The sequence below is a fragment of the Sus scrofa genome, chromosome 4 (genome assembly GCF_054392235.1).
Source record: "Sus scrofa isolate SSC_HxYL_T2T_F1_AM1 chromosome 4, Sscrofa_HxYL_maternal_Yorkshire_Landrace_v2.0, whole genome shotgun sequence".
Taxonomy (NCBI): Eukaryota; Metazoa; Chordata; class Mammalia; order Artiodactyla; family Suidae; genus Sus; species Sus scrofa.
Genome location: NC_139386.1, coordinates 135,455,860 through 135,474,067, shown reverse-complemented (window position 1 = coordinate 135,474,067; position 18,208 = coordinate 135,455,860). Strand labels below are relative to the sequence as shown.

Genomic DNA, 18,208 nt, shown 5'->3' with positions numbered 1-18,208 from the left:
GCTTCCGGGGCGGCCTTGTGCCTGCGGCTGTAGCGCCCCCAGGAAGGCAGTGAAAACGCATTGGGAGGACCGTGTGTTTGGCTCCACAGCCCCAAAGATTAGGGCCTTTTGTCCACCCTCTTCCGCAAATTTGATGAGGGCCTGCCAGCAGGACAGGAGAAATTATACCAACGAGGAGGAAAGAGTGTCTGCAGCGGTAGCAGTGACGAGGGACAAGGATGCTCTAAGGACAACCTGCCGCAAGGAATGGGGGTATAACCTTACACCTGTTTGCCCAAGGTACACTTTTTCTTTACCTCCCTTCCTTTCCCTCTTTCTGCTGCAGCATATTTATTTTGCGTGAAAAAAAAGGTTTCAAAGGAAAAAGAGTACTTAGGTAATAATCCTAAATAAACTCGTCAATGGTCGTTTATGCGATGTTTAACGTTGGGTGTGTAACCTACTTAATATGTCACCAAATTAAACAATCAGAAAAGGATGTTTCTGACTATTAATGATAAAGTGCTTTTTCATTTGTTCTAATAGTTTGGACTTTTTTTTTTTTTTAAGGTGGCTTCTATTTGCTATGGGACGGTGGGTTTATACAGATATCTATATATTTTACACTTCTTACTCTGACAGAGGGAGGACAAAACTGAACTAAAAATGGAGACTGGAGGCGCACCACCCATAGCTGTAATCAAAGGTAGATCCACTTAATTTCCCTTCAGAGTTCCTCCGTCTTAAAAATGAGAATGATAATATCTCACTTGTCTGATGGGGAAAGAAAAATTACTACTATGTAAAAGTTATCTTTGCATGCCATTGAGGTCCCAGAAGGACTTAAACACTTAAATATGCTCATGAGACATGTTACTTACTGGATATTTCATGACAAAGACTAGCTTCTGCACTGCATTTATTGCTTCATCATTGACTATAAATTTATTGAAAAATGGCTAAATGGTTAAAAATAAAATCCAATTGTTTCCCAATCCCCCTATACTCACATCAGTTTAATGTTTGTATTTTATTTGTATTTATATTTTATGTGTATAATACCTTGCCTCCTCGGTATAATTGAACACAATTTTATGTAAATATAATTTCTAAGATATAGTTTTTTAATTTTACCATTTAAAACTATGTCTCATTTTGAAAGTTGGATTTCACTTAAAGCACAAGGGCAACATGCTATTAAATCCTTTATCTTACGACATTCCTCCTATATAGTATTGACCGCAGTTAGTACATGAGTAACTCAAAAAGTAAAAAAAAAAACAACAAAAAACACTGACATACTTCCCAACCGTAACTCTCAGGCTGAATCACCCTATATTTTATAGAGAAGCCACAAGGGAAGATAAAATTAAGCACTTGATAATATTTGAATGCTTAATTTGGGAAGTTTATTTAAAAGCAGGCACCAAAACAGAGTGGACTTTTGTATGTGTGTCTGTGTGTGTGCTGTTTTTTAGGGCCACACCTGTGGCATATGGAGGTTTCCCAGGCTAGGGGTTGAACTGGAGCTGTAGCTGCTGACCTACACCACAGCAACAGCAACCTGGGATCTTTGACCCCCTGAGCAAGGCCAGGGATTGAACCGGCATCCTCATGGATCCTAGTCAGGTTCGTTTCCACTGAGCCACAGTGGGAACTCCTAGAGTGGACTTCTAATTTCTAAATTTTAGGTAAGAAACAAAATGTCCTATATTTAGATATTTTTAAATATGGTATCTATGTTTCTCAGACTGTAGAATTTTTTCCTTGTAGTGATTAAGAGAACAATGAAAATACTGTTTCACTTCCATTCCTTTTCTAAATTACATTCAGTGAACTCAATTCCATCAGAGTAATAAAATGCTTAAGATTGTAGATTCAATTTAAGAGTTTAATTGTTAATATGTCTGTAAAATCCATTAAGTTGATGTAAATTTATTTGAAGTTTACAAAAGTTTATATAAACCAGTTAAAAGATCACATTTCAATCTAGGAACCACAAAAATTATTCAGGGATTTTAAAAGTTTGTGAATGTATACCACATAAACAAAAACATCCTATAACTGTCTCACCTTCATCAAGTGCATGTCTAAATAAAGCTTCCAAGATATATGCCTAAATACTGCACTGAGAGTTCCCCACTGGAAAACTCTGTCTTCCTCCTAATAAAGATTTTTGTTCATATCCTTACTTTACAGCAATATTTTCTTTTTACCTAAATGCCTATGTGTGTGTATTTGAGAGCATTATGATAAATGAAAAGCAGTGTATTAAGTCAGATATCTTAGAGCATTATTTCTGCCCCTTACTATGTGATGAGTCATTTCAATTTTATGAATCCTGTTCTCTCAACTGAAAAATAGGATGGTGATGACTGCCTCTCTCACAGTTACTGTAGGACTTGAACAACTTAAAGTAGGTAGAACTGTTCTTTAAAGAGGTGTAAAATGGCCTTAGAATTTAAAATGGCAAACATACTGATAGCAACAGTTTTGAAGTCAGGACTCAAATTATCTCGCTTTAATTTTTTGCCCCACCACCCTAATTGGCAGGTAGCACAAGGGTATGACAGAGTAGACACTGGATAAAATTAACGGTAAGATTTAAATTGATACATTAGGCTGATCACACCATTTACTTAATTCCTCAAATATTTCTTCCTTCATTAAATTCCAATGGCTATCTATTTGCCTGATATCAAGTAAAATCTCTTAAAAAAGACAAAAAAGTATTTGTAAATGCTTGGAACACATCACCCTGATTTTATTTCATGGGAAAATAATTACCTTTTCTCCAGAAATGGCTTGACCTGGGGAAAAACCCGGATCTCCTTTGGGGCCCTAAATAAAACAGTTATAAAACACTTGATTAAACATAAATTAGATCCATCACACTTCCTCATCATATGCATTGTCAGATGCTATACACATTATATGGCATTAAATAAAATTATGAATTTTAAATTGAGATAAACATGGATTAGTTACCTTTTAATTTATATTTTACTTATCCTTAATTCTAAACATTGAGACGATTCCTGGAAATTCCCCAGACATAGCTGATTTTTCGCATCAGTGAAGCCATACTACTACTAGAGCACCTTTCTTCAAGGGAGCTACATAGAGGCTCTCAACTTTTCCGTTTTCATGACATACTGAGTTAAAATTCCTAGTTTAGCATGGGAAAACCAGGTAATAAAAGAAAACTGCCTATAGTAGTTCTCAAAATTTTAAGACATCATTCTAAGTTTAAATATTTTCCAAAGTCTTGCAATGTTTATGCATGACTTTATAATAAAAAATAAACCAAAAGAAAACCCTCTAATTGCCAAAAATTCTGTTTCTTCTGTTAGAAAAAATAGGTATTTCATAATCTGAGAATCTTTATCATTTATATTTCAAGAGAAATATGACATTAGGTTTCAACCAAAATTTTTGATGCAGTATTAATCTTCCTTACACATATTAGCAAAATATCTCTTTTCTAACTGTTTCACACTTCATAAAACACAGAATTGAAATTCTTTATTATTCAAATTCTGATTACCATTTTCAAATAATAAATAATTTTCCATTCCTAAATGCTATTTTCACCATTTGGGAAATAGGGAAATAGTCATGTCTTCTGTCACATAGTCAGGGATTCTTTCAAAGCGCATTCGAAATGGCTGGTGAAAGAAGGAAGACCAAGAGAAAAGTCCCCAGTAAGTTTTTTTTTTTAACTTTACAAATTATATATATATATATATATATATATATATATATATATTTTTTTTTTTTGTCTTTTTGCCATTCCTTGGGCCGCTCCCGCGGCATATGGAGGTTCCCAGGCTAGGGGTCGAATCGGACCTTAACTGCCAGCCTACACCAGAGCCACAGCAACGCAGGATCCGAGCCGCATCTGCCACCTACACCACAGCTCACGGCAACGCCAGATCCCTAACCCACTGAGCAAGGCCAGAGATTGAACCCGCAACCTCATGGTTCCTAGTCAGATTCGTTAACCACTGCACCATGTCCAAGAGTCCAAAAAAAAAAAACGTCTAAGGAAAAGACTGCTTTCCAGTCTGACCTATTTTTTTCCATAGCTATCACTACGTCCACAAGTAAGACAATTTTAGATCACTGGTTACAATCTCCATAGATTATATAGATATTAGTAGTTAGTATTTAAAAAACAACAGGACCATAGAAAATCATTCTTAAAATAAATTTTACAATGATAGCCATCTTGAAAGACAGAGAACACAACTCTTGAATGAATTATTGATGGAGTAGCAAAATTTTAATGGAAAGAATTTGGAATTTAAAAATTCAGACTGTGAATGAGCTAAACTGGGAGAGTACCATAAAGGAAACACGAAATGACATGACCGTGAGGGAGCACCACTTGGATATTCTTGGCTTTAATATTACCAATGACTACACAATCTCCACAGTATCGCTTGTAACCACTACACTCTCTAACCAACACTTCTTAGCCTTTAGCTCACTCTCTCTAAGCCCTCACAGCTTTAACAACGTAACACACACACACTTGACCCACCGGATCTGCTAGTGCGTGACCCCACCATGTCTCCTCTCTCAGCCCCCACGCGGCCTCACTTCCCAGCCTTAGCCAGCCTAAATACCAGGGTCATGTGACCATTTCCTTATGTACATACAAAAACGACACCATTGCCTCTTTGTCCCTCTGTCTTACAGGCTTACCTGGCAATTCTTGAATATAAACTCTCTATCTACTCAGCCCCTACCCCTAGCAGCTGAATGGGACTAAGAGAAAAAAGTCAAGCTGACAATCTCACTTTAAACTTATGACTTCTTACATTGATTGTTTTTTGTTTTGTTTTCCGGTGTGTCCAGTGACTGCCTCAGTCAATTCATCTTCCCATTTCCATAGATGAGTATTTCATAACTTCTCTCTTGTTACTCTTGGTTATACTGCTTTCAAATTTCACAAGCTCTCCAAACCAAATCCATTTCCTTACCTTAATCTGTTCCAAAATCCTCTGCCTATATAACCAAACCCCCATTGTCTCTCTCACCAGGACATTAGTGAATTGTCTTCCCCGCATTATTTTAATTTTTACTTCACTCTAAAATAATTATCATCACCAAGTAAACACACTAACTTCTCCAGTCTTCAGAAGCACCTTTCTTTGAGCCCCATCCCTTCTCGGTCAGTAAACCCCTAGACAGTTGCCTGTGTGCATCAGAAGGCCTCCTCTCTCAGGCCTCGCTACTCAGGCTGTTGTTCCTACCCTCGCCTACCTCCTTGGTCACTCCGTCTCAGTCCCCTGTGCTAGCTCCTCTTCATCTTCCTCATGTACTAGACCCTGAGCTTCTCTGTCTGCATTCATCCTAGGTGACCGCATCCGTTCCCCAGCTTCAAATCCCATATATACATTGATGACTCTGAAGTGTGTATTTTTAACTCTACTCTTCTACCGGAACTCCAGACCCACATACCCTTTCTGTGTCTCCACTTGGATGTTAAATGGTCATCTCCAGTTCAATGGGATCAAAAAGGGACTCTTGAGAATTCTGGTTCAGATAGTGGCAGAGTAGCATGTATGCAACTAATCCTCCTGCAGGTTATAATTGTAGAGTCAGGACAAGATACATAAAACAACTATTTGAATGCATAGGAGAGCAATAAAAAAAATAGGACTGGGAGGGATTCAGCGCTTGAAAGAAGCAACCACTTGGGGTAAAACACATTCATACAGCTTTTCTCTTAAAGACACTTCCTAGTCTGCATAGAGTAACTAGAGTTCAAGCAGAAAACCATAAACCTTTTGACTAAGGGTAGCAGAGGACAGTACTGGGTACCAGAATGACTGTCCTAAGAAGAAAGAAAAAAGCTTGAATAGAGATGTTCTTCAATTCCTGATTAATCCTGTCATTTACTTCCGTGAGATAGATTCCAAAAAGCTCAGCAGAAAGCAACAACTGAAAGGCTGAAATAACTAACAAATTTCAGCTGTGGGTCACTGTGGCAGAAATAGTTTGGAGTTTGAGCTACATCATTCGAGGAACATGGGAGATAGTTTGATAAACACCTTTCCAGGAGTTCCTGTCATGCTCAGCAGTTAATGAACCTGAGTGGTATCCATGAGGATGCAGGTTCGATCCCTGGCCTCACTCGGCAGGTGGGAGCTGTGGTGTAGGTCACAGATGTGGCTTGGATCCCGCCTTGCTGTGGCTGTGGTGTAGGCTGGCAGCTACAGCTCTGATTCGACCCCTAGCCTGGGAACTTCCATCGAAATTGAGAAAGGGCTACACTTTATAAACAGTTATTATATTCTTGGACCAATGGTCCCATACTAACACTGCAAGCAAAACTGAAACATCCATCCTTTAAAAAGTTTCCAAACCTTAAGGTAATAAGTCAGTTATTTAAATTCCTACAGAACAAATCAAATCTCAAGAGGCTTTAAAAGAAAGATAAATGAATCTCAAGATCCGCACATCATGCATAATATTTAGGATGCAATCGAGTATTTCTAGACACCTAATGAAAAGGAAAACCTGCCCTGAGGTAAAGAAAACAAGGGGTGAGCCCCTCGGGGGACCTAGATGCTGGCATTCATAAGAGCCACAGGACTCTGCTTTATACAGCAAGCAATAAACGTGGCATTTTTAGTAAAAGTTGCATTTCTGATTAGCCTAATTATAAGTAGCTCCTCCAGAAAAGGGAAACAGTATTTTCTAAAGTGTCAACTATACACAAGTCTTCTACCAGATGGCTTATATGCTTCACAGCATCAGCTTCTATAAGGCATCTGTTGGTTGGTTCTAACAATTTTCATAGAGTACATTAATCCAACTATGACTGTTATAAAGGTCCCATAACGCACTGCATTTTTCACGTCAGCTAAACTTTTCTAAACTTGTAATTGCCTTAGTCCGCTCTTTTCATAAGTTCAGGTAACCCCTTTTGAAATGGACAGAGGATTTCTTGTGCCAATGACAAGATGACTTTTTTTTTTTTTTCTTTCTTAGGGCCGCACCCGCGGCATATGGAGGTTCCCAGGCTAGGGGTCGAATCGGAGCTGTAGCTGCCAGCCTACACCAGAGCCACAGCAACGCAGGATCCGAGCCGCATCTGCCACCTACACCACAGCTCACGGCAACACCGGATCCTTAACCCACTGAGTGAGGCCAGGGATCGAACCCGCAACCTCATGGTTCCTAGTCAGATGTGTTTCCGCTGTGTCAGACAGGAACTCCAAGATGACTTTTTATATAATTTTCTTAGAGGGCAATAATTCTCTCTTAGGTTATTCTGACTAAACAATAACTGAAAAGAGAAAAATGCTGAATTTGTCTTTATGCTCTAAAATCCCTTAATTTTAAAAGAATCTTTGTTCTCTGTAGGAAAATAAATCCTATAATTACATGTCTAAATTTATTGTCAAGAGCATGAAATCTGTGTATTTATTGCATTGTCTTGAGTAAATACTATAAAAGGATTATAAAGTATAAACCTTGAATGTTCTATTAATCCTGACTACTTTAAAGGCCATGTCACATATCTAGGAAAATTGGTTTTACAAACCACACACGACAGGCTGTATCTGATGCATTTCCGGCTCAGCGCTGCTTGTTAACACCTCCCACCGTGTGGTGTCCTCCAAGCATGCGCACGTGCCACAGACGGTGGGCTGTCTGGGCACCAGGCTATTACATGAACTATGAATCGAAGACCAATAGTCAGGCCACACAGTTACGTTCCCAAGAGGTTTAGTTAACTGCTTGCAAATTAAACGGAGGGGTTTTAAAAGACCTCATATACCATTCATACAAATATCTTACTGGTAAACAGAGTGACAGTTATACCCGCAAAACTAAGTGTAATACTGAAGAGAAATCTCGAGATTCAGAATTTCATCTCTCTTAGATCATCTTACCAAAGACACATACTCCTACTAGTCAACACTGAAAAATACCCTGTTTGTAACCTTGGAACAATGATCATTTTTTTTTATCATTTTCTCAAGTATTTTCTCCTGAATAAGTATATACATTGTAAGAAGTTAATTAAATGAAGTCTTTCCACTCTATCTTCTTTGCTCCTGGCCCTGTTCTCTGTGTTTTGATGTACTTGTTTTGAGTTCCTACTTTGCTGCTGGCTGGAGGTGGGTGGGGACACGGACCAACCACGAAGAGTCACATACTCCTCAAGTCCCCAAACAAAGCTTGAAGGGCCAGGGAGTCACAAACTCTACAACAAACTTCTAAATTCTTTAGAAGGCGTCTGGCTTTTCTTTCACTGTTACACATCCAGACTTGAGTTCAAAGTCTTTTTTCTGTCCAAGGCATTTTATTGAACTCAAAAAACTGCAGAGTGTGACGAGAAACCCTGGGAAATTAAGATTTAAAATATCAGCTGTCATCGCTTACTAATAGTAATGATACTAGTCGTGGCATGTTCGCATGTTAAGTGCTGTACTCACATTAATTTATTTAGCCTTCCCTCCAGCCCTATTAGGACATACGTTGATTTTCCCTATTTTCCCCCAGTTCTGGAGAAAAAGAAAGTGACGCTTAAAGCAGCTAAGCAAGTAATTTGCTTCTAATCATAAAAGGCAAGAGGGCTAAGACTTGAACCCAGTCAGCCAGCCTCTGAAGTCTGTGCTCTTAAGCTCTATCTTGGCCTGTAGCTGTGTGAGGACATCTAGATGGTTACTTCCGAGTGAGATAATAAGCAGAGCGGTTGTTAAGAACCCCGAGGAGCTCCCGTCGTGGCGCAGCGGGAACGAATCCGACTAGGAACCATGAGGTTGCAAGTTTGATCCCTGGCCTCACTCAGTGGGTTAAGGATCCGGCGTTGCCGTGAGCTGTGGTGTAGGCTGCAGATGCATCTCGGATGCTTCGTTGCTGTGGCTGTGGTATAGGCCGGCAGCAAGAGCTCTGATTAGACCCCTAGCCTGGGAACCTCCGTATGCCACAGGTACGACCCTAAAAAGACAAAAAACAAAACAAAAAAAACCCTGAAGTATTCATGATGTGACCAGCAACCAAAACGCTAATGCTTACATATATACATATAAATTTAATCACCTTTCCATTTCTGTACCCTCTCTCAAGGCAGCCGGCCTGGCATATCTTCTCCCATGCTTTGTTCCTGTATCTGTCACACTGCTGTCTGTCACACTGTCATCTACCATGTGCAGCCGCCACACAACCAGACATGCTCATACGTAGCCTCTCTCTATACAGGATTTCAGGTTAGTCATCTTCCTAATAAAAATATGAGTATCCTATAAGCATTATCCTCACTGATTTTTTCCCAAGTGAAAATATTAGGGAAGTGTGAACCAGGGAAATAAATACTTTATTTCCTCAATATTTATTTATACATTAAAATAGCCTTAAGGTAAATTACTCAAATCATAATCTATTTCAGAGGGCCCGTATATCGCCATCATATCTTGACAGTCGAGACTTTGGAACATCCAAGCAGGGCTGTGCCTGACTCCACCACCCTCTGGAACGATCCCAGAGTGACTGGGCTCCCACAGGAACCTGGCTCTCTGCCGGGCCAAGACGCTCTTATTAAAGAGTCATGCTCTGTGGATGACAGAGATCCTTGATACCCTAGGGTTAGCCTGAAAGGCTAAAGACCTTCTTCGCCGATGTGAGGAAAGTCATGTGACACTCACTAGTAACCACTCACCTTTGGACCTGGCAGTCCAGGTAACCCAGGATTTCCATGTGGCCCCGGTACGCCCTGCAAACAGTAAAAGAGTCAGATCGTTCCCAGATGCTGTCTAGATACAGATAACAGTGTTTATTATAGCATGCAAATAAATGTTACATAAAATAATTTATTACAATGGATATATTATTTTACAAAGTCCTTTATCTCTTCTGGATCTTGTATATTTCAGTCTTGGAACAGTCCCCAATTACAGAGCAGTGCTGTGGTTTCTGTTCTTTGCTTCAAAACACGGACTGGAGTTATTTCTGTCCCCTGTGTACCACCCCATCTCCAGCCACACTGCTTCGTGCTACTTCTAAAAGCTGCAGCGTAAGAAGCCTAAAAATAACAAAGTACAATGGCTCAGCGACTCCTCCTCGCGCAACAAGTGGTGACCCTCTTTCCGCACTTGGGTTTTGCTGATGCCGTGATGTGTGCCTTAAAGACTTAGCTCATTTACCACCCTCTCCCCGGGACACACAGACACACCTGCCCACGTCACTATTCAGACATCAGCTGAGGTCCCACCTGATTTTCAAATCCTGGCTGCACCAGCATGAAGTGAGTTCTCTTTCCCACTAACTTCCACAGATGTTATTGCACATGAAATCATCTGTAAGTCACTGTATGTTGCCTTGGACATTTCTTATACTGTTCTGTTATTTAAATACTTTATTGGTATTTTAACTTCCTTATGACATGTGTTGTTTAGTTCCAGGATTAGAAATTCTTTGAAAAGAGGCTGTTTTTTATATTACCAGTGCAGTACTTAGCAGGTGTCAGCGTCTCAATGAATACCTTTGTCCATCTGAACTCAAAAACTGCTTCTATTTGCTAAATACCTACTATGTGCAAGTGACTGTGTTAATGCCATTTTTAAATCACCAGTCCTTCTAACAGTCCTGCAAGGTCCTTATTTATGTCCACTTACAAATGGGGAAACTTAGGTTCATATGACCAACAAGTAGAAGAACTCAGATTCCTCTCCAGAGAGGCTTCCAGGTTTCCAGGTGTCCTGTACTCATTTTGGCTTGGTGCCCCTCCACCCCCCACCCCCGTGCTTGTTGCATAAACAAGCTATCGTAACGCACAAACTGTTAATAATTATCTACATACCTGTCTTCCCAGCTCTGAATTAATAGAGCATCGTGATTCAGAAAGGAGAGGGTTCTAGCAACACAAACATTGCAGGTATACTTAACAAGATTAAAATGAAAGGAAAAAATAGATTTCATGATGGCTCATTTGTGTAATCTTCAAAAATAACTCTTAGTAAAGTAGATGGAAAATGTATAAGGATTAATGAGTTTTTTATGCAGATCTAGGGGCGACGGCTACAAAGTATTTCACAAAGCTCAGTAGTGCAAGAGTGAGAAGGGACAGTAACTTAAGGAAAACTTAACATCAATGAAAGGTTTCAGATTTCTTTAAAAGGATAATTGGCTGGTTGTTGCCAAATCAAATAAAATCTCGAGTGAGAAAAAGTCACCCTGTGGGGAGAAGGACAGCCCTAGCGGTGGAGGGGGAATGGACTTGGTGCGCGATGAGCCCAGTCCCTCAGAGAAGCAGGGTCTGGGTCTCCCGAGAGAGAAGCAGGAGGATGGAAGGGGTCTGTGGGCTGGAGGGCAGCGGGCAAGGGTTAGAGGGCACTCTGGGAGGATGTGCCAGTCGCCAGGAGAGAAGGAAAAGAAACGTTAAATAGCAGCGAGAGCTCAGTGAACATTCATCTGCAGTCTCTTGTGAACAAGCATTTATGTGAATATAAACAATTAAAGCAATATTTTGTGTGATTTTTACTATATTGTTTGCATGATAAATAAAAATCAGGAAAGAAAGTGGACTGTATATGGCATCTGCATTTGTCTTTAACACACAATCACAATTCTTTTTCTAGCTCTTTGAAGAATTTCTTGCTAGTAAAAGTCCATGTTTACTTTTGAGCTTTGAAAGAAACTAGTTCTAACACAGCAGTAAATCTTTTGCTGGATGTGTGTATTGTGAGAAACTACTGCTCATCCTGAAGGCAGCTTTTTGCCTCAGGACAATTATTTTTCTGGTTTATAGCTCTAATTTTTCCACTGTGTAATCCAAGAATGCACTGTCTGAAGGCGGCCCACTCTTCCTCATTTCCCAAAGCAAACGACCCCCCCGCCTTGGACTGTCAACTACAGATGACATCACTTTATAATGCAGAATAATGTTACAAGTACCACCAGAACAGCCATTAATCTGATTTGATCATCTTTCCTGGGCATGCTCACAGAGAATGCCTTGGCTGGGTGTTGATATGCAAATAAACAAGTGGGATGTGCTCCCGAGCCTCTTTTGAATTGGCAAAGGTAGGACTAAGTTTGAGGATGCAGGCGAGGGTCCTGCTGTACAATACCAGGAAAAACATACTGGGAAGCTAGCAAGTCTGAGAGCAAGCGAGACACAGCACGTCTACTCACCCGTGGACCTCTCCTTCCCGATGGGCCTGGGATGCCTGCTGGGCCGGGGGGACCCTGGGAAGACAAATGCCAGCATGTTAAGGCATCTTTTCTCGCAAGTCTTAGTAAGATTCTCACTCCAGGGATCTTTTTCATCCCCCGTTATCAGCTGCTGATGACTTTAAAATAACATGAAACCCCTCACCCTAATCAGCAGGGGTGAGAGTTGAAACTCACGCGTCCTCTTTAATCTGCCAGATATGGCAGCAGGAAGTCTGTGACTTATGGTTACAGCCACTGTATCTGGTTTTATAGGGACCATAACTGGTAGTTGTGTGGGTAGTTTTTTACCTAAATTTACTTTACTACTGAGAGAGGAATTCAATTTAGGGTTTGGAGACCGGCACTACAGGTTTTTTCAAACACATTTCAAAAGAAGACTGACTTGCCTTGAAAAATGAAAGCACTGACCATTTTATGCTCTTTTAAAAGACTTATACCAAGAATCTGTGTCATGTGTTAAACTATTTATTACTGTATATTCAGTAATAAGTCTGCCTTACCCAAAATGCAGTGTACCAGGAGGTCACTATGGTTTGTAGAAAACAAAATATGAAAGCAAATACTGGTCAGTTATTAAAGTACTCTGAGTCTTTAAACGGCATTCATTAAATATGTCAAATACAATTGAAAAAACTACTACGTTGCTTCCTTATATGCCTTCTGTCATCTTTTTACTAACTAACAATCAACTGTGGAAGAACAAATAGTCATTTGGGACACGCTTAATGTATACTCACTCCTTCATCGATCTGTCCCTTCATCTCACTGTTAGTGCACACTCTCTGCTGACATGGTATTGTTCTTCATGTCTACAGAGCATGCGCACGTTCCATCTTACAAACATTCATTCGTTATCACAGTAAGAGCATTACAAGCCTTGAAATTAGACATATCAAGTTTAAGGCACTAGCTCTACCATTAACAAGTACCATGACCTAATGATTCTCATTTTTATTTGCACTTTTCTCTTTGAAACTTTCTCCTTTATTGATGCCACAGTAATTTTGCAGTTTTGTAATGTTCTTTATATAATTTCAAACTGCCCATTTTCCTTTTACTTTTATGCTTTCCTTCTCCTACCCCCAACTTAAAAAAAAAATTCATGTATTCCCTAATATTAAGAGAAAAGTTTTGTTTCTATTCACCCCAAACTGAGGGCATGCTCCCTCCTGAGTCATTCAAATATTTTGGCAATTATTATATCACTAATTTCCATCAAAAATTGACTTTCACTTATTTTCAAAAAAAATTAAATTTTTTTCTATTGGTATGGTTCTGTTGTTATGATCAGAATTTAACAGCTGGTGATTTGAAGTCTCCTAAAATAAGAACTAAAAGTGAAAAATTAAATGCACAATTAAAACAAAATATCTAGTTTGAGTTATTGCCCTAGCATGTTGCTTTGTGACAAAATACTAATACATGCACATTGGAAAAGCAGTTCATATTAGATACTATGGGGGAAAAGAGAATTTTTATGTTGTCACTGAAATATTTGAATTGTTTAATAAGCAATAATAAAAAAAATTAACTTGTCTGTACAATTTTTCATTTCCATATTCTTGAGAACAATTAATATGAGTTTTCTAGAAACCAGAAAGCAAAGTAATTTTATATGGCATGTCTTTTTTGAGGAGGATAATTATCTCCTATAAATACAGTACTAGAAAATGCACTTTAACCTTGAATTTATTGGCTATTAAGGGAAAGTATAATTCTAGTAAAAGGGCAATGGTATGGCAGTCTCCCAATCTGAATTTAAATCACGCTTCAATCATTTACTAGCTGAATGACCTTGGTCAAGTCACTTTCTCTTTCTAAGCCTTGGTTTTCTCGTCTTTAAAATACTGACAATAAAAATGTACTTTTTAGGGTTATTGTGAGCATTAAAAATATTATATATGACATACCTTATCTATGTCTGATATAAAGTAGTTAACCGGTAAGTTATAGAGCAGTTTTTTAAAGGTATATGCATGGGGCACAATAAGCACTCAGTTAATGTTAGTTGTAGCAGTATTACTACTGGACGTGTGTATGTGGACGCTGAGGCAAATGTATTCAGTAGACCCATACTTCTAAGAGCCAGTAATGACTGGTCAATTAATCTTGGAAATCCTGCATCTAAAATTCCCTTTATAATCCATTCACTCATCACTCATTCACTCACTCAATAAACATTAGGAATGATCAAATCCTCCAGAGCTGACAATGAGATAAAAGGACAGTCAATAACATAGACACCCACGATATGCCTTTTATTTAGTGACATAAAGGAAAAGAACAGGCAGCTGAGAAAGATCAGCTTAGTGTATGTCATTTAGATTGTGGTGTAGGCTTCTCTGAGGAAGTGCTACATTAGACCCCAAAATGAAGAGGAGTTGAAAAATACAATTCCAGAAAATAGGAATAAAATGAATGAGGGACAAGTAAAAACAGCACAAAAAATGTGGTCTTATTAGGAGCTGAAATGAAACCAAGAGTGGGACCAAGGAGAAGTGGGACCGGAAGAGGCTGCAGGGGGCAAGAGTGGAGCCAGATGCCCGAGGTGGCAAGGGTCCTGAGTTTCCTCCAGATGCTTTATTCTCCTGCCACCAAGGAGTCTAAACAAATGGATGACATAATGTATGTTTTTAAAAGGATCACTAGAGAATTTGTTAAAAAATGGCAGAATGGGAACATTTTTAAAACTACTCTCCTCCCCTCAAAATCCACTGAAAACAACATAAAACACCAAAAGAAGAAAACATCGCTGATGAAACGAGGAAAAGCCCACAACCACAAACCACAAAATATGAAAATTATCTTCCAAATACTGAAAAACTTTAAGGAAAGATGCTGAGAGATGACCAAAAACAAAAAACAAAGAACCTCCTCAGACCTCAAACCCTGGACAGGCTGCAGATGTCTGAAAGGTTCACAGTCCAGAATCTTCGTTCAGTGATCCTCCAATGACAACAGTAAAGGGGAATGAGAAGGCCACGGGGATATAATTTACCACCCTGTAAAGACCCAGGTCAAACAACCAAGAGTGAGGAAGGGAGAGCTGGAGAGGAAGAGCCATCATTTTTATGCTCCGTTGCATTTCTCCTGGCGGGAGGGGAGAAGGAAGAGCCGGATCACATCACTGCTCAGAGCGAGCAAAGGCTTCACGACAAACTGCGCATGAACGTGGGACGAGCTGTGTTTCCAGGTAGACGTCAAAACAAACCTGGGAAGATGGTGGTGAAGGTGGCACCTTACTTTTGCTGCTGTGTACCAACCCACCTTACTCCCCCTCTGCTCTCCTGTTCTGTTCTAAAACGAACAGTGGCCGGGATGGAGTTGTCTGTATTTTAAAAGGAGTAGTAACCAGGAGGAAACATTAAGAAGTGGGGAAAGTTTGAGGACAGAAGCATAAATTAAAGGTAGATGAAAATCGTTTATCAGGAGGGAATTACTGCACATAACGAAGAAGAAGTTCATCTAGTTTAGATTCAAAATAGTCTTTAAAAAAAAAAGCTAAAATAAAAGTTATGAGATAAAAATAACAGCCGAGGTAATAAAATGTGAGCCAGAAGAGCTTAAGGAACGTTGAAAGAGCAAAAATGGAACAATTACAGATGAAAGCCAGTCAAAAGCAATAAAGACTGAATGGAATTGAAAAATCAGTTGGGATATGGATGTGGTTTAACTGAATTCACACAAAATGAAAGGGACAAAAGCAATCACACAGACATGAGTGTAGAGAAGATAAGAAAATACTCTCCTCCCAAAGGACATTTAACATGTGCATGCTGGTGTGCCTGCAGAAAAGTGGAGAAAATGGAAAAGAAGAATACAGAGACTTTTCTATAATAAAGTAAAAATAGTCCTCAGGTTAAAAGAACCCCAGAACAACCTGATACAGTAATGAGATGAGCTTCAAAGATAAAAGAACTGCGTGAGCATCCAGAGGAAAAGCAGTCACCCGCAAGGAGGAAACGTCAGGCTGGCCTCAGGCCTCACACGGTCACATCCGCTTCCAGAAGCTGCAGAAGCGTCTTCACAAAGCTGTCAGTTCCTGGCATTCGCTGTGCTGTCCACTCGCTAACGGCCACCTCCAGACTGCGCCGCGGTGCTGAGGCTGGACGCGCCCCGCGCAGGAGGCACCTTCCCGGCCGTCCGCGGATGCCGCGGGCCTGCTCCGCCGCCTCGGCCCGCAGCCGCCCAGGTCCCCGCAGCGCGGCGCATCCCCGCAACTCGGGCGCTCTTGTGACCGCGCACTGCCTCCTCCTCGCCCTGCGACTGGCCTGCCGCCTACTCTCGGCCTCCTTCTACAACCTCACAGCACACGCTCCGCAGGCTCTGGCTCGTCCCCTGCACTGAACTCCTTTCCCTAGAAACCGGCCCTCCAGCGGCAAATGTCACACCGACGGGAGAAGCCCCACTCGGGCCTCCTCTCCTTCACTCGGGCTTCTTCACCGTTTCCAACAGCTGCCTGAACTGCCAAGAGCACCTCAAATATTTTACTACCTTCCTCTCCTCAAACGGACTTCCTCTCTTAGTGACTGGTTTTGGTAAGAGTCGTACCATTCTCTCAATCCGCAGGCGTAAAACTTAAGAGTCATCTTTGATTCCCTTCTTGTCGCTGGCTCCCTAGGTCCAGTTAACGTCTTAGTTCTGCCAAACCATCCTCCACAATCTCTCTTGAATCCTCCTTTTCCTTTGGCTCTCCACTGCTGTCAGCCCAATGTCCTGGGCTTGGAACCGGAGGGCAGAAGCGGGAACTTCCTGTCTGCCCTGGACACTGCCACCAGGCTGACTCCGCTACTCATGTCTGCTTGGAAACCCACCATTCCCCGCGGAGAACAGCATAAAGTCAGAACTATCAGTTTGACAGTTAAGGCCTCCACGGTCGTCCCACATCTAGTGTGGGTCTTCTGTTTGCCTAAAATTATTCAGCCTACTGTGAAAGGGTTTGCGCTTAAGAGGCAGAAAACCTGGGTCAGAATCCTGGCTCTATAATTTATTAGCAATGCGGTCATAGGTCTGGGCTTGAGTTTCTTTGCCTGAAAACTGAGGCTAATACCAAACTTACAAAGTTCTCTTAAGATAATGGATGTAAAAGGCATAGTGGAGTGTCTGCCACAGGTCAAGTCTCAATGAGTATAGCTCTTCTGCCGTTTTTCCTCCATAAAGACTATGCCATCAAGACTTTCACCCATCAAAGTCATGTCTGTTCTTTGAGGCCTATGTCTACCTTTGTCCACAATAACCTGTCCTTAACAGCTCAGCCGTAAGTGATCTTTCAAAGGATCCCCTCAAAAAATATTGACCCTTGAAAAGGCATATTCCATTCATTTAGTTTGTATGTCTCAGTGGCATTTCTCTTACTTTGCCCTGAGCCGTAGTTATAAGTGTACTTGCTGCATCTCCGTTATCGCAAAGTCAGCTGACAACCGTGACATACAGACTCTGTATTTCTGCTTTGCACATAGCAGAGACGAAGGAAATATCTGTTGAATGATACACTTCACCTACCAGTGCTGAAATGACCCTTCTTGGATTCAGAGAAGAAACTCGTACTCCGCTCTGACTTTGTCTGAAGAAAGTAAATGGCTTCCATAACTATTTGTTTACTCTGTCTGCCCAGCAGCTCAGTTTGCTAGTAATATGCTGATTATTAATTATCGTAACAGAGAAGTTTACTTCTCAGGAATATATTCCTCAGGTTGTATTCAAACCTTTAAACATTCACGCTAATAAGAGTTGCTTGCTCAGCATCAGCTTGTAATGGGAAAAACCAGTTTCTAAAGACATATAAGTTGATTGCTTAAGGTATCCAAAAATATGAAAAGCTTTTGAAAACATAATTTTCTAATGTTATCATTAATAGCTTTAAATGAGTTTTAAATAATTTAAACACTTTTTCAAATCTTCATATTTGCACCTACACAACAAAAGAATTTCAGAGCTGAAAATAATCAGTCTATTATTTCGTTGTTCTGTTTATGCTTTTCTTTTTTTTTTTTTTTTTTTTTTTTTTTTTTGTCTTTTTAGGGCTGCACAT

The 18,208-nt window shown here is 40.3% G+C and overlaps 1 protein-coding gene and 1 long non-coding RNA gene across 28 annotated transcripts in view; one reads left to right on the top strand and one right to left on the bottom strand.

Moving 5' to 3' along the window:
* Positions 1 to 18,208, bottom strand: part of COL24A1 (collagen type XXIV alpha 1 chain) — a 330,869-nt gene that overhangs the window by 283,802 nt on the left and 28,859 nt on the right. For all 27 annotated transcript variants that reach the window (XR_014844919.1, XR_014844921.1, XM_085024166.1 and 24 more), the window contains 3 exons: positions 12,136 to 12,189; positions 9,662 to 9,715; positions 2,767 to 2,820 (listed from right to left, as the gene is read on the bottom strand). Coding sequence is in view for 17 of the 27 variants with exons in the window: in XM_085024166.1 (XP_084880292.1) it covers positions 2,767 to 2,820; positions 9,662 to 9,715; positions 12,136 to 12,189 (162 nt within the window). In the remaining 10 variants the exon portion in view is untranslated. The remainder of the gene's footprint in view (positions 1 to 2,766; positions 2,821 to 9,661; positions 9,716 to 12,135; positions 12,190 to 18,208) is intronic.
* Positions 41 to 11,528, top strand: LOC146404295 (uncharacterized). Its single transcript, XR_014844972.1, has 2 exons — positions 41 to 279; positions 9,876 to 11,528. It is a non-coding gene; the product is annotated as an uncharacterized LOC146404295 (long non-coding RNA).